At 37.4% G+C, this 15,870-nt stretch overlaps 1 protein-coding gene across 1 annotated transcript in view; it reads right to left on the bottom strand.

Annotated features, from left to right (window-relative positions):
• Positions 1-15,870, bottom strand: part of LOC131042131 (protein TIC110, chloroplastic) — a 191,082-nt gene that overhangs the window by 93,965 nt on the left and 81,247 nt on the right. The window contains exons 3-6 of the mRNA XM_057975449.2: positions 15,228-15,351; positions 14,977-15,045; positions 14,757-14,855; positions 14,322-14,388 (exon numbers count right to left, since the gene is read on the bottom strand). Coding sequence (XP_057831432.2) covers positions 14,322-14,388; positions 14,757-14,855; positions 14,977-15,045; positions 15,228-15,351 — 359 coding nt within the window. The remainder of the gene's footprint in view (positions 1-14,321; positions 14,389-14,756; positions 14,856-14,976; positions 15,046-15,227; positions 15,352-15,870) is intronic.

Here is a 15,870-nt window from a genome sequence, read left to right as displayed (position 1 = left end):
GGGCAATTTGCGTCCTCATGGTCGCCTGGCCCACACCAACGGCAGAGGTGCTAAGGGGTGGCTTCCTTCGTGCAATCACGGGCGAAGTGCCCCCACTGATTACAGGCCCTACATTGGATAATTGGCCGGCCCTTGGCGTCATACTGGAGACGGCTTTCGTTATTGGTATTGTTGCTATTCCTTCCACCGCCGCGTCTGTTGTCCCGGTATCCTCCAGATGATGCATTATTGTTTGCCTCCGATGTGGATGGCTGGTCCTGCGCAAAGAGCACTTGCTGGTTACGTGCCTTCAGATTGTATGGACATTCCTTCGTAGAATGCCCCATAATCTGGCAGATGTCGCAGAATGCCTTCTTGGGACAGGCACCTTTCGTGTGGCCGCTCTCCTTACACTCCGTGCACCATAGTTCATCGTCCTTACTTGTAGTCCCCTTCATTGTCTTAAATTCTTTTAACATCCTTTCCATATCTTTTTGAAGGGCTGTGACTTTCTTCCTCGGCTTCTCGTCACTACTACTCTCTTCTTCCGATGTGTCATCATCTTCAGATGATGATGAAGATCTATTCTTCTTCTTTTTGGCCGTCTTATTTTCACTTTCCAGGTCCATGGCCCGGTTGTATGCGTCGTCGTAGGATGTTGGAGGCACAATTTTCATCTTCCGTCGTAGCTTAGGGTTCAAACCCTCGACAAACCACCTCTTCTTCAAGCCATCGGCCGGTTGGCTTTCCATTTTCCCGACTAACTCTTTTAGTCGGCGCCCGTACGCCCGTACAGTCTCCTTCTTTCCTTGCTTTGTTCCGTAGATTTCGGAAACTATCTCGTTATCATCCCGGAGAAGCCGGAATTCCTTCTTGAATGCCTTCTTCAATTCATCCCACGTAGTTACACTGGTTTTATCCAAGTCTGCGTACCAGTCAATAGCCACTCCTCTCAGTGTGGCGGGGAACTGCTTCATCCATTCATCCTGGTCAGTCACCCCGTTGGCTGTCCAGATGGTTTCGCATGTACGGCAATGCCGTGCGGGATCATCTTTGCTATCCCCGTTGAATTTGGGTAACTTCTGTTTGGTCGCCATTGATGGAAATCGTCTACTTGGAGGTGGTTGTGGCTGTGTCTACCCTCCAGTGCTGCTCCCTCCGATGCCGCTGATGCCTCCTGTGGTGGTGACCAAAGGTACGGTGTTCTGCCTTGTACCTACCGTGCGGTTACTTCCTCCGATGCCGCTGATGTCTCCTGTGGTGGTGACCGAAGGTACAGTGTTCTGCCTTATACCTACCATGCGGTTAACTTCCCCTTCGTCGTCACCCGTGCCAGGCTCCCTTCGGTGATCCTCCCTTTGTGGCACTTCGTCGTCACCCGTGCCCGACTCCCTTCGGTGATCCTCCCTTTGTGGCGTGAGAGATAAGTTTTTGAACCGATCTCGAGTCTCTTCAACTAGTTCTCTCCGTAACCTAGTTTCCTCCAGAAACTCTTCAAGGCTTCTCGCTCTACCGTAGTCTGGCGACACGTAGAAATTCCCCTCGGCTTCTGCACCTTCCGTGACACCTCCTTGGTTCCCTTCGGGCAACCCTTCGGCAGGTCGTCCTTCGGCAAGTTGCCTCAGCCTCTGTCTACGTTCTACACGTTGTTCCAGAATCAAAGCCTTCTGCGCAGCCTCCCACTCGTCGGTTTCTAATTTCTTATTTCTGTCTTTATTCAGTAAATTGGGCATTAATTGTGGTACAATTTCATGTTTCTCAACACATAAATCAAAACACAACACGTCTTTATTAATTCACTCTTTTGTATACAATCAACATAATTCTTCTGCTTCTAACAGTGTTCTTTATTTCTCTCCTTTCACAATTTAAGGATTATTTGTCCTTCATCGGTCTTCCCTACGTCCGTCATCTTGGCGCTCATGAAATTCTCGTAAAATTTGCTGTTGTCGATTCTCCGGGTTTACTTCACCAACGGGTAGGCCCCTTGTGTCTGTGCGCCATCCGTGTCTTCCATTCCTGAGTTCGTGTAGGCAACGGCGCCAAATGTTTACCTCACTGGGTAAACAGGAAGAATACAGAAATTGAACAGCAATGTACAATGCAAATATAAAAGAAGTACCAGAATAAGCTTTCCATTAATGTCAAAGGATGTTCATATTATATCCGTCGTTAACAATACATGTCCTCTAACACCCGGAGGTGATACAATATATGACTACCGAAGGGGTGCGACACAACCGTCGCGACTCCAACTACCTACCCGTCGGCTAACTAACTGACCGCCGTAATTCATTATTACCGACGACAACATAAACATAACATAACAACATAACATAATGACATAATGATTATTCCCGACAACACCACTTCTCATAAAATCTGAAACCGTAGCCCATAATAAATTATATGCATTTAATTAGGCTTCACAAACTTTATAACGGCAGCCTTTATTTAGGCTTCCCTCCACAAATATTAAAAATCGGCTAATAAAAAAAAATGTATCAAAAGTTATTTTGACAACTCAACGAGGACAGGCAAAGATCTGATATAACTGCTGACCAAGTGACACTTGGCACTTACACAGCTGATGCAAACACTCAACCAGCTGAACCACACACACACACCCAGCTCAAGTAAGCAAGCAACTAGGTGAAGCTGACAACCAAGCAGCTGAAGCAAGTCAAGCACCTCAAACAGCCCAAACACCTTAAACACGTCAAGCAAGTCAAGCACATCAAGCACCTCAAGCACCTCAAGACCTCAATCAGCTCAACTAAAAGTGAGAAAATCCAATGAATAAATAGTAGCTCGAAAACCACTTCAAACTCAGTCCAATAATACTCTAAGAAAACCTCTAGCTTCAAAAACATAGGCTTGACAAAAACCACTTGACATCAATGACAAAATGTCTAACATTCCTTCACCCCCAATCCCTCACCCTTGTCTATTTGATAATCCCCTCACCATTGTTTAGTGTTGTGCAACTTTTAGGGTTAGCCTTTACCCCCTCAGCGTTAGCTTGTTTCCACCATTGTTATCCATTGTAGCCACTTGTTTCTATTTCCCAGATCTAAATGTCATTTTCCAAGTGTTTCATAGTATGTTTTCTTAGAATAACCCACAAGACAACTGACTAAGGCAGGGTCCCCTTAACACTTCCTTTTGCAAATTTAGTTGCACTACAATTGCTTGAAGCAAATTCATGCTAAGTGACAAACATAAGGAGTGAATCTAAGAACCTCATTAAGCTTCGCACAGAGTTTCAATCCATTATATGATAGTGTCATTCACCCTACCCCCCTCCCCCCAATTGCAAGCCTATCCCACGATTAGTCCTCTGTCAAAATCACCAAACTTCCAAAAACTATCTTTTCTCATTTTCAACCGATTCATCTTTTGTTTCAATTTTTCATCAATAGCATGCTCAAAATCCCTACTTTATGTCTAGTTCCTAGTGTATTTTATGTGCTTTTATAGTTTGACTATGCTATTTCTCTCTATCTATGCAGCTTAAGAACGAGTGTTTGTAATAACCACCCTCAATGTTTTTCTATGTTACCCAGAGTTTCTGGGACAAGGACAACAGGGGATAGGGGCACGTGTTTCCGAGACGGTGATTTTTCTTTGCCAATTTTGGGGATGGCTAGGGGACGACAAAGGGGGCGGCTATATAAAAATAGGGAAAATTAAAATATATAGGGAAATTTAAAATATTCATATGAAAACATGGATAAAGCATGCACATATACATTCTAGAACCTTAACATATAAGAACTAGCAGAGTTCTTAAGCCAAATTTGTGTTAAATTGAGAGTCAAAGTCAAATTGCTTATAGAATTCATTGTCAAAATTCACTATCAATATGCAGAATTTATGGGTACGTCCCCTAGGAGTCCCCTATCCCCAGGACGTCCCTGGGACAGGGATGCCGGAAAAAAAAACCGGTGACGAGATCCAAAGTAACGTAGATGTTTTTTGAAAATATGGGTCAGCCTTCAAACTGAAATGAAATGCAAGACTTCCTTTCCACACTCTAATAACCCAGATCCCAGAGCAATTAAGGTGAGCGAGCATACAGTGTTCAGGATTTCTAGTAATTGAAAGCAAACTACAGAAAGCAAAGCATCAAGAAGCAAGCTGACCAATACCACTTATTTAGTGGGATGCATTACAATACTAAAAACTAAACATTTACTTATTCAGCACGACTTACGGTAGCACATCCTCTTTTCAATCAGGAAGCTTATTCAAACTGAAAGAAAATAACAACTTGGGCACATCCACTAACTGTGGGAACGCTTACACAACTTAAAGTAAATACCAAGCTCCTTCCACTTGTCTAGTGGTGGGCGATTAGAAAACCACTTGTTCAATGGAGTAAATATATGCTACAATGAAATTAACTTACTAGGAGTACAATCGTCCAATGACAACATAAATGAATAGAAAGATAAACTTCGGCAATATAACCTTCCAAAGAGTTACAAGTTTAGTTCATAAGCATCACCGGATAACAACTGCAATGAAAAGTTGATACAAAATAACTGCTGATAAGGAATGTTGATACTACAAGACTATTTTAACACCCCAAACGGTTAGCTAATACTTGCACATATCACCAAATATGCAAAACAACCATTATGCCCTGAAACATATGTGCTGGTATGATAATGGCACGTCTAGAAATCAGAATATGAATGAAGTAATATGTCTGATATGATTGGATGAGCTATTGCTGGTCTGAATTATGACTGTTGCAGGTCCAAACAGCCACAAAGATCACCCAAACACCATTCAAACCCAGCAAAGAACACCTCCACAAGTTACCAAAAAGCATCATTCACACCCGGCACCACTAAAAAGCAACCAAAGATCAACAAAAGATAGGTGATTCGGGTCCAGCAACCCAAACAACCGTAAACCAGGTCTGATATACCATATAACATAGCTGTGCAGGTCTAGCAGCCAATGAGATTCATTCTAAATACCTTCCAAACAGCTAAAACCACTCCCAAACATCAAATGCCAGCAATAGGATTGCTTGATGACACCAAACTACACTCCAAAGCCAAGAAACGGGGGGGTTCATGCCCAAAGCCTTACGCCCAGGCCGTCCTTTTTCCAATGCCAAGTCACTTTGATCCCAAAAATCACCCACAGCTCAGCTGGGAACAGTCTTCAACTGGACCAGCTAGTACAATTAGTCAATTTCATTCAATCTTACCAACCAAACAAGGCATAAAATCTCCCACGTTTGAGATATGTCTGATTGCCAAGTACAAGTACTACCCAACAAGGAAACTCTTCAAATCACCTTCAAAAATTCAACAATGTACTCTGCAAGATGTAAAACAATCAAGCCCAGAAAAATTATGTTATTAGAAGACATCAAATACCTCCATCATGAATTCCAAAGCTGAAAACTCTGTTTGAAGTCCAACGGTGACTCCTCAATGAAATCACACCCAATCCAACCAGGGATTATCTTACAAATCTGAAACTAAAAATCTATGGAGGGCTTTTGTCCTTTAAAGATCATGGAAGAACTCTCAAGTTCAATCTGATAAGATAATAGCATCAATCAACAGCATCTATGCAAATGAGCCCCCTCAACCTCCTTTTATAGTTTTTAGCAAGAAAAATAACGAATTTACTAGTTTAAAATAATTCATTTATCGACCTTTTTGAATAATAAGATAACTTTTCATGTGCAAACCCCCTTCCTTTTCCCTAGGCGTCCACTTTAGAGGGGATACATAAACAACTTTATTAAAATATAGCATTTTAGCAAATATTTTATCAATTAACATTAGAAACGTAAAGTGTATATTATAAATATTACACACGAGTTGCAGAAATCATTGAAACAGCATTGGAATCCAAATCTGTCCACACCATGATGAAACTAAATCAATGGAAAGACGACTGGAGCCAACTCAATAACTTAGTAAAAATAGACGTTCTCTCCAAGAAGTTTGGAGAACAGCCCAAGAGTTCAATAACACTTTTAGAAGTGTCATTGTGATCCATATTGCTAACTGCATCAATTGCCAAAAATAGAAATCCTAAAATACAAAACCTACATACTCCAAGAACTTTGGAGTCCCCTTCTTCTTACCAATTAGGCAACAAGAACTCGAGAATTGAGCTAAAAGCTCACATATCAATTCTACTCAAATTGGGGACATTACAGTCTTAAAACTTTGTAGAAGCTTCTACTAGTCATCCTAAGTATTCCATCTTCACATATCTCTCTTTTGCTAAGTGCACAATTTTCTCTATTGACACTTGCAAAGTTTAATTTACTAATTAGTTTCCAAGTGTGTTTCCAAAATGTTCACTCTGAACTCTTGTGTATGTTAGATAAATTTTAGAGAGAACTCTTTAGTTTAAATCTGAAAGTGTCTTGACTTGATCTGTATTAACATAGACGAGGTCAAAATTTACCACCAAACCTAATGTAGCTCACATTCCATCTAACGTACTTGACTCCCTAGGACATTTGATCTTTAACCACCCTGTCAAGTTTGAAATGATGTGTAACATCAAACAGATAGTGCATATCCATGCCTCTTCTTTCAATATCTTCCACCCTATTAAGGCTCCTCAAAATAACTCCCTCCATTGCTTCTTATGCACCTATTTGTACTACTACTTTTCCTACACCTACATCTCCACAACCTTCAAAAATCCACACTTCTACTATTATTCTGTTAATTTTAAGCAATCAGATGTTAATCTTAAATAATCAGGTTATAACATAACAGTAACAGTAATAAAAACACAAAAGAAGACAAACCAATACCCTGGGAAAACCTCCCTCTTGGAGGTGAAAAACCCAGCCACAAAGTACAATGTGTATTATCTCAAATGTAGGCAATTACAAGGCAAGTGTGCTTATCTCAGATTGCTGTTCAACCAGCAAGATAGCAGATTTGAATTCCTCTTTATATGATAATGGAGATTGCAGCCCTTATCATCAACATCAAATTCGCTCAAGGCAAGTCTTCATTAGCTTCGCAAGATCTTGATAGCATCACCTAACAGCCAGCCTTCACACAATGGATGAGGAGCAAGTTCGCACGAGAGAGAGAGAGAGAGAGAGAGAGAGAGAGAGGGAGAGAGATCGCCAAATGTTGGAGAGCAGATTACATGTGTTGACAGCCTTAAGAATTATTCGCCTTGTATATTAATTGATTCATTATGTTGTGCAAATGACTTGCTTATATACTTGACTTGTGGTGTCAAGTCTCAAGTCGGTCTGCCTTGTCACTTTAATAATAATATTATGAATATCATCCAAATAGGTCTTGACCTATTAAGACGTTATTGCTTGATTGCCTTTACCACACACTACATGAGTTTAGGCCCAGCCCAATTACATGATCACTCAAAATACATATTGGGCCTACCCTATCTACAAGTTACATTCAATATAGGACCACAAGTTACATCGCCCAATTAGGGTCTGACCAAATTACAAGTTACATTTATAGGGCTTGTCCTATCCACAAGTTACATTATATATAGGTCTTTCCCAAACAAGACATAATTACAAGTTACATGTATTTGGGCCCAGCCCTAAGTTCGATTTACATAATAGATAATACATGTGTATTTTAACTGCCATTGACAACATTAAAATACAATAGATAGGTATCCGAGCTAGCTACTATTTCAACACTTCCTCTTAGCTAGGGAGGATAGTTGCCACTTGTCATGATCCATTCATGACCTTCATCTTGCATTGCCTGCAAGGATGAATGCATAAGCTCCATAGAGTATACCTGCAATAAAACACATAAATATCATGAACTCATTTCATGATGTCCATCTTGCATTGCCCGCAGAGGATGGATCCACCTTGCATTGCCCGCAGAGGGTGGAAGAGGTCTTACACCTCAGCCTTCTCCCAGAGAAGGATACACTGTCACCTTGCATTGCCCGCAGAGGGTGACTCCACCTTGCACTGCCCGCAAAGGGTGGAAGATGCAGTCTAAATTGCATCACTAGGATTGAGACTCCCTCTCAATCAATATTGTGTTCTCCACAATTTCAAGCTTCTCTCTGAAGTACTCAAACTTCGCTCGAGCTAGAGGCTTGGTAAGAACATCAAAAACCTGTTCATCAGTGTTGATATATTTCAGCTGGATGGCACCTCTTTGTGCCATATCACGAATATAGTGATAATGAGTTTCCACGTGTTTTGACCTATCATGAAACACAGGATTATTAGACATATTAATACAACTCTGATTATCATAATAAATAACGGTGGATTCCCAAGGTTGTCCAAACAACCCAACAAGAAGCTTGTGAAGCCAAACTGTTTCTCTAGTTGCCACACTTGAAGCAATGTATTCAACTTCTGCAGTACTCAATGCAACTGAGGACTGTTTCCTACTGGCCCAAGAGATCATAGCGGAACCCAAGCTGAAACAGATTCTTGAAGTGCTTTTCCTATCAGTAACACTTTCGGCCCAATCAGAATCAGAGTAGCCTTCCAAATTGATTGTTGTGTTGATTGGATACTTCAATCCATAGCCAACTGTTCCATGCAAGTATCTCAGGATATGCTTGGCTGCTACCAAGTGAACATGCTTTGGCTGGTTCATAAATTGGCTAAGTGCACTCATTGCATAGCAAATTAGTGTTGACTATATACATCCAGGATTCAATCAACTGCATGTACTCTGAAGGATTTGCAAAATCAGAGTTAGCTGAAAAAATACTCAACTTCTTCAAGTTAGTTTCCATCATACCAAATCTTTTCAATATATCAATAGTATATTTTTCCTTGACTTAGAATAATTTCATTAGGTCTTTGCCACACTTCTAACCCTAGAAAGTAATGCATTAGACCTAGATTCTTCATTTCAAATTCAGTAGCTAATTCTTTCTTACACCTAATGATGAGACTATCTTCACCAGTTAGAAATAAATCATCCACATATAAAACCAGAATTAGCATTTCACCATTAAATACTTTAAAGTAAATGTTAGGATCAACATCATTCTTATAAAACCCTAAACTAACTAAGTACTTATCAATTCTTTCATACCAAGCCCTGGGAGCTTGCTTGAGACCGTAGAGAGCTTTCTTCAGTCTGCACACATGAATTCTCTATTATGAATCTCATAACCTCCAAGTTGTTCAATAAAGACAACATTAAGCTAACAACCTTTATATCTAGCTTCCAGCCTGCAGCATTAGCTATAGTGGTTTTGATATTGGTATATCTAGCAGCAAGAGCAAATGTTTCCTTCTAACTACATCTAGCTTCATATTTTCAAAAACTTCCATATGGAACTCTCTTTTGATTCTTAATATAAAATTGTGGTAATCAAGTCTCGTGAAGATTGCATAAACTAAGAACTAATCAAGGAAGCCAGCCATAAATCAAAGATGAGAAATGCCAACCTTTTCCATACTTCACTTTTACGAAATGGACCTATAGTACAATCATTGTGATCAAGGAATCCCTTCAAGTGAAGAAACCAAGCTCCCTCTTAAGCTGGAAGGCATGGTAATTCAAGAAACTCTTGAAGAGAAAATATCCCAATAGAATGAATTAACATGTAAAGTAACTTATCTAGACTTCCACCATTGATAACATATGCCAAGATTGCTCAAAAGGATATTGCCAGTCTATGATCAACTTCAACCATAGAGTAAAGCTACACAACATTCTAAAATTGTTTTCCATAGTTGAATAACAGAGAGTTAGCTTAAATTAGAAAACTAAGGCAAGTGTATGACTTCAAAAAACATTTTACAAAATCCATAAGCAAGGAATATAAGCCTAGTTGTCTTTCCAGCCAATGTGTAAAATCAGGTATGAGTATCGACCACTCAAAAGGATACACATTGTAGTTGAGCACAAGCATATGATCGAAAGCCAAATTCAATAAGTTGGATACCTCATTCATCTTAGGTTTCATCATCAAGAGAATACTTACTTCAAAGAATGTAATAGGTAGTATGCTTAAATTGAAGAGAGTGTCGCAATGAATATTATGTAAGGATGATGAAAGCCATGACAGAAAATGCATTAGAGCTAAAGGCAATCCTCTACACAAGAGGAGTAGAGCAAGGTTATAATAACAGCATAACAAAGAACATGAGGGCCTATTATGAAGAGTTGAAGAGAACCAAGTGTTACACAGTCACAACCCTACATGACAACCTTATCCAAACATAAAACAGAACAGAAAATGCAGTCCATACGGTGTTAAGAGATTTGATGCAAATCAAGAGACACACCATAAGAGTATATAATTCCAGAGCAGCAAGACTATTGAGCATTTCAAGACTTAGATAGAATACAGTGCATCAGAACTATGCAGCAAGTATCATAAGGGATCAGATCATAATATGAAGATAGTAAGGTCAACATTGGGCATAGATACTAAGTAGGATGTTTATCACACCAATGGCTGAGGTTCCATGTTTCTAAATCTCCTATAAATTTATTCATCTTTCTATTTGTGCTTGCCATCATAATACTCCTAGATTTATATCTGAATACACATGTTGAAGTCTTAAGTGCCAAGGATGTATTTAGATCAATGCACCAATTCAGATCACCACATCAAATAGGTTGAGAGCTAAACATGCTTAAAAAATAGAGAGTAGGGCATAACTATCTTCAATAGTTCAAACTGGATTAGAACAAATTCTTAACACAAGAACAAGGCTCGAACTAGGGTGATTGTTCCAAACCTTAGGAAGAAAGTTAGGCAATACTAAGATCTGAAAACAAGTGCACAAACCGACATATGAAAGCACCCTCAGATGAAGTAGTTAACAAGCAAGAGAACCTTGTGCACTAGTTAAGACACTAATAACGATAAGGTAATCAGATGTAAATCTCCAACCAGGTGGACCCTAGAATTGAGAATAGAGGAATGAGAGCACCTGAAATCTTATTCTTTCTATCGTCCCATCGATGCCTTTAATTTGTCAAGCAGACATTGTTGTTGAACTTTCAGATTCACGGTAGACTTCTTGAATTGCATTAGCTCATCCAGATCCCAAGGCTCAGTCAGATCCTTATCTTTCACAAACTGTAACGGACCTTCCATGGTGTAAAATTTAGGGCACCTTCAAGTCTGTCCTCGACTTTCAGACCTGTAACCATCTTGCAAAACTAACAAACTGAAAGCAAAGGACAACTAATAATATGATTATTTAGAATGAACCTAAAGCTCTCATACCATGTTAATTTTAAGCAATCAGATGTTAATCTTAAATAATCAGGTTATAACATAACAGTAACAGCAATAAAAACACAAAACAAGACACACCAATACCCTGGGAAAACCTCCCTCTTGGAGGTGAAAAACCCAGCCACAGAGTACAATGTGTATTATCTCAAATGTAGGCAATTACAAAGGCAAGTGCGCTTATCTCAGATTGCTGTTCAACCAGCAAGATAGCAGATTTGAATTCCTTTTTATATGATAATGGAGATTGCAGCCCTTATCATCAACATCAAATTCGCTCAAGGCAAGTCTTCATTAGCTTCGCAAGATCTTGATAGCATCACCTAACAGCCAGCCTTCACACAATGGATGAGGAGCAAGTTTGCACAAGGGAAAGAGAGAGATCGCCAAATGTTGGAGAGCAGATTACATGTGTTGACAGCCTTAAGAATTATTCGCCTTGTATATTAATTGATTCATTATGTTGTGCAAATGACTTGCTTATATACTTGACTTGTGGTGTCAAGCCTCAAGTCGGCCGGCCTTGTTACTTTATTAATAATAATATTATGAATATCATCCAAAAAGGTCTTGACCTATTAAGACATTATTGCTAGATTGCCTTTACCACACGGTACATGAGTTTAGGCCCAGCCCAATTACATGATCGCTCAAAATACATATTGGGCCTACCCTATCTACAAGTTACATTCAATATAGGACCACAAGTTACATCGCCCAATTAGGGTCTGACCAAATTACAAGTTACATTTATAGGGCTTGTCCTATCCACAAGTTACATTATATATAGGCCTTGCCCAAGCAAAAACATAATTACAAGTTACATGTATTTGGGCCCAGCCCTAAGTTCGATTTACATAATAGATAATACATGTGTATTTTAACTGCCATTGACAACATTAAAATACAATAGATAGGTATCCGAGCTAGCTACTATTTCAACACATTCCTCCTCCCTCTCACCCCTTAATTCAAACCTCTACTCAATTCCCATTTCTACATCCATATCTTTCCCTTGTTTTGCTCCTCACACTTTAATTCCACCGCATCAATCTTTGCCTTTCACTACTCCACCTACCTACAATTTTGGTCACTACCGCATCAATCTATACCTTTCCATACTTATGCTTCCATGACCACTACTGCTATCATCTATTCTACTTCTATGCCTCCCAAATCTTATGGTACTCACCATACCTAGCAGCCCCCACCATCCTATTCTATGACCATATCAATTACTTATCTTATCACATCATATACAGTCAAAAACAATTGCAGGATAAGCTAGGGTAGAACCCCGACACACATACCACCATACCAAATATTGAATACAGCCAAAACACCATACAAAGTCGTACTGAAAAACTATCTTTTTCCAATGCCATGTATACATGGATACAAAACCCTTGTTATTTGTGCCATATTCAAGAAAACCTAACCCTAAAATGTTAAAAATGTAGCAATAGAGGCATAGCAAAGGACTTTCCAAGCATGACAAGGGAATGTATTGCCCATAATTTCGCTATATACTACTACAAATTTCGTCCATGATTTCTAATGCTCATTGTTATTTTTCTACCACTAGTTCCTATTACGTGATTATTTGTTTCCCACCTTAATATTTGTGTTGGGGCTTTACATTCAGAATTGCCTAAAGTGGCCCAAGTACTTCTTATACAAGATGTTGGGCATGCACTCTACGCTATCAAGAAAAAAATTGTACCTTACACTGTTCAATTCTTGAGCTCCCTAAGCTATTAATTTGTATTACTATTTTTATTTTGTTTTAGTTTTTATGTAGTTTTATTTTATGTTTTTAAATAAAACAGTTTTTTTGTTTTTTAGGGGGCAAGCAAGGAGGTGGGAGAGACCGTAGAGAAGCAATTTTTGTTTAAAAATAATTAACTTGTTATAAGCCTTTAAATTAATTTAATTATATTACTAATTTGTAATTTTTTATTAAGTTTGTTTTTTAGTAAATTGATTTGGGTGTTGTATTTTAAATTATAATTATCTTATAATATCATTTGAATTTATTTTGCATCAGCATTTTAGATCACACTCAATTATTCATTATCCATTATCTATCATGTTCTCATCCTAATGATCAATCTCTGATTGTGATCCAAAACATTGACGCAAAAAATATTTACACAATTAATTCAAAAAACTCTTCTCATTGTAATGGAATGTGGAAAGCCATGAATACTATAGTCTATTATTTATATTTAGTTTGTAAATTATTCTTTTAGCCTTTTCAATTTAATTTAAGTGAATATCAACTTGTTATATATCTTTTTTGAAATTTGAAACTTTGAATATTAATGAATATTTGTGTCTTAAGTTTATATAATTAATGCCTTTCATCTGATATTGCATTTTATTTATTTTCATTATGTTTTTGTTAAAATTTAAGTTATGTTTATACAAGATTTTTGTTGTGTTTTTATTAAAATTTCATTATAAATTTAGTTCAATTTTTTTAATGATTATTTGAAATATATCTAAATACATATATTGATACATTTGTTTTGATCGCAAAATTATATCTAAGTATAAATGTTTTGGAATAAAGTAGCAATTATGTGTCTATATGGCGTCTAAAGTAATAAAAATTTCCTCTAATTGCTTTTTTATATCTATGTACAAACATTTTTTTTATATACTAGCAACTATGTGTATATTGTTTCTCAAGTAATGGAAATCTCCTTAACTAGATTCCAAAATATTTAATATTTAGATATTTATTTTGTCATTAAACAATTGATGTATTTAGATAAATTCAAAATTTTCATTAAAAAAACTTGAAATAAATTTATAATGAATTTTAAATCGTGTATAAGCATAACTTACTTAACAAAAACATAATGAAAAAAATAAGCAGACTTAGAAAATAATTGAATCATGTCCCAACTGACATACAATAAAATAAATAAAATGAATCCACCCAAACAAATGTTAAAATAATATATTAATGTCATATGTGATCAAATGAAAAGTAATGAGAAAAAAAAATCAAATTATGCCACAAGTCAATTATATAATAGAACAAATAAATAACAAGAAAAGGGCCAGTTCTCCATAAAGAGGTCTTAAATTGGAAGATAACGAACCTCTCCCAAGAAAGCTCAATGTGGATTTGAAAAGTGTTTGTGCATTGTCTCGTATTGCAACCTCAATCTTTAAAAGACACACAATAACAAACAAGTAAATACTTTCTGAAAACGGTTGACTAAAAGCAATAAAAAAACCTGGCGAGTAAAAAACACTATTTTCAAGTATATTGCATTGAATGGTGCTGTACAACTAGAAAAGGCACCAAAACATTACACAAGCAATAGCCAATAAATCATATTAAATGCCTAAAGAAACACATTATAATCAATAAGATACAGAGGATGCTCATGTAAAATTAAAGGCCCTGTTTAGGACATAAATACTAATTCATGAATACTTTTTATTTGCAAAGGTAAAATACAGATATCAAATATCTTCTAGTTTGAAACAGTTCTAAAAACACTGCAAGTAAATGAATATATATCATGTACTTGAGCATCAGTAATGTTGAAAACCCGTTTCCAGGGTAAAAGGAATTTTGATGCATCTCCAAATATAATATTTGAAATGTAAACCAGCTTTTGAAATGCCTGCAATGAGACACCACAGAGCTCAGTAAGTCCTAACGTACATCTGATGCTAACAGACTTCATGCACTCTCCATAACATATTGCTTGCAATAGCTACCACTTCCCTAAATAATGTACCTACCCTGCGTTCCTCTGTTACAGCATCACGATCTCCTGTTTCAAGTCTCTGCCTAAACATGCGCCTTCCTATCTATAAAAATATAAGTACCACATAACAACAAGTGTTACCCCACGTGACAGAAATGAATCATTGGATCAAACATACTGCTTAGCAAAACAAAATATAAAATTTTACTGAGTTTTTCATGTAAATTGATCAAATTATAATTTCACTAATTTTTCATGTAAAGGAATTGATCAAATCATACATACTTCTATATGCACAGCTGCTGCATCAGGGTCATCAATACCCAGAGCATTTTTGAATTGAGTTATTACATCTGCCTCATTGCCTTTAAGGTCCTCATTGCCAGGAGGAATGACAGAGGAAACATACCTGAAGAACAAATTAGGAAAAAAGCATGCACAAAAAGAAGAATCAGAACCTAGGCGTATAACATATTAAAGATATTCAAAGTAATTAGAGCAGCTTCTATCTAATTGTATATTTATCTAGTCAATGTTGTTACAAATAAGTAAAATAATTCAGGAACAAATTCTACATAAACCTAACATTGGCTGAACCGTGAAACATCATTCTTAGTATATAGTTGAGGTACCAAGCATCTTGAATGCTGCTCTCAGCTTAAAAAACACCCAATGTTTAAATTGCTTAAGATTATGTTCGGACACTACATAATTGTTCAGACAAAGTGCATTCTGTTAATTTGCAGGTAAAAATAGCTTTCCTACTGTACCATTTCATAAGGAATGAAACTCATTTTGAGTGATGGTTAGGTACCATGGAACTAGAAGTGAAATTCCTTCATCCAAGTGAGGGGATAATTCAGAATTACTGAGTTTCTTGAAAAGATAAGGCTCAGAAAAGAACGAGTTCTGTTTTTGTCCAGGATTC

This window comes from Cryptomeria japonica, chromosome 9 (genome assembly GCF_030272615.1).
Source record: "Cryptomeria japonica chromosome 9, Sugi_1.0, whole genome shotgun sequence".
Taxonomy (NCBI): domain Eukaryota; kingdom Viridiplantae; phylum Streptophyta; class Pinopsida; order Cupressales; family Cupressaceae; genus Cryptomeria; species Cryptomeria japonica.
Note: the sequence above shows the minus strand (reverse complement) of the source record. Positions and strands in the feature narration are given on the sequence as shown.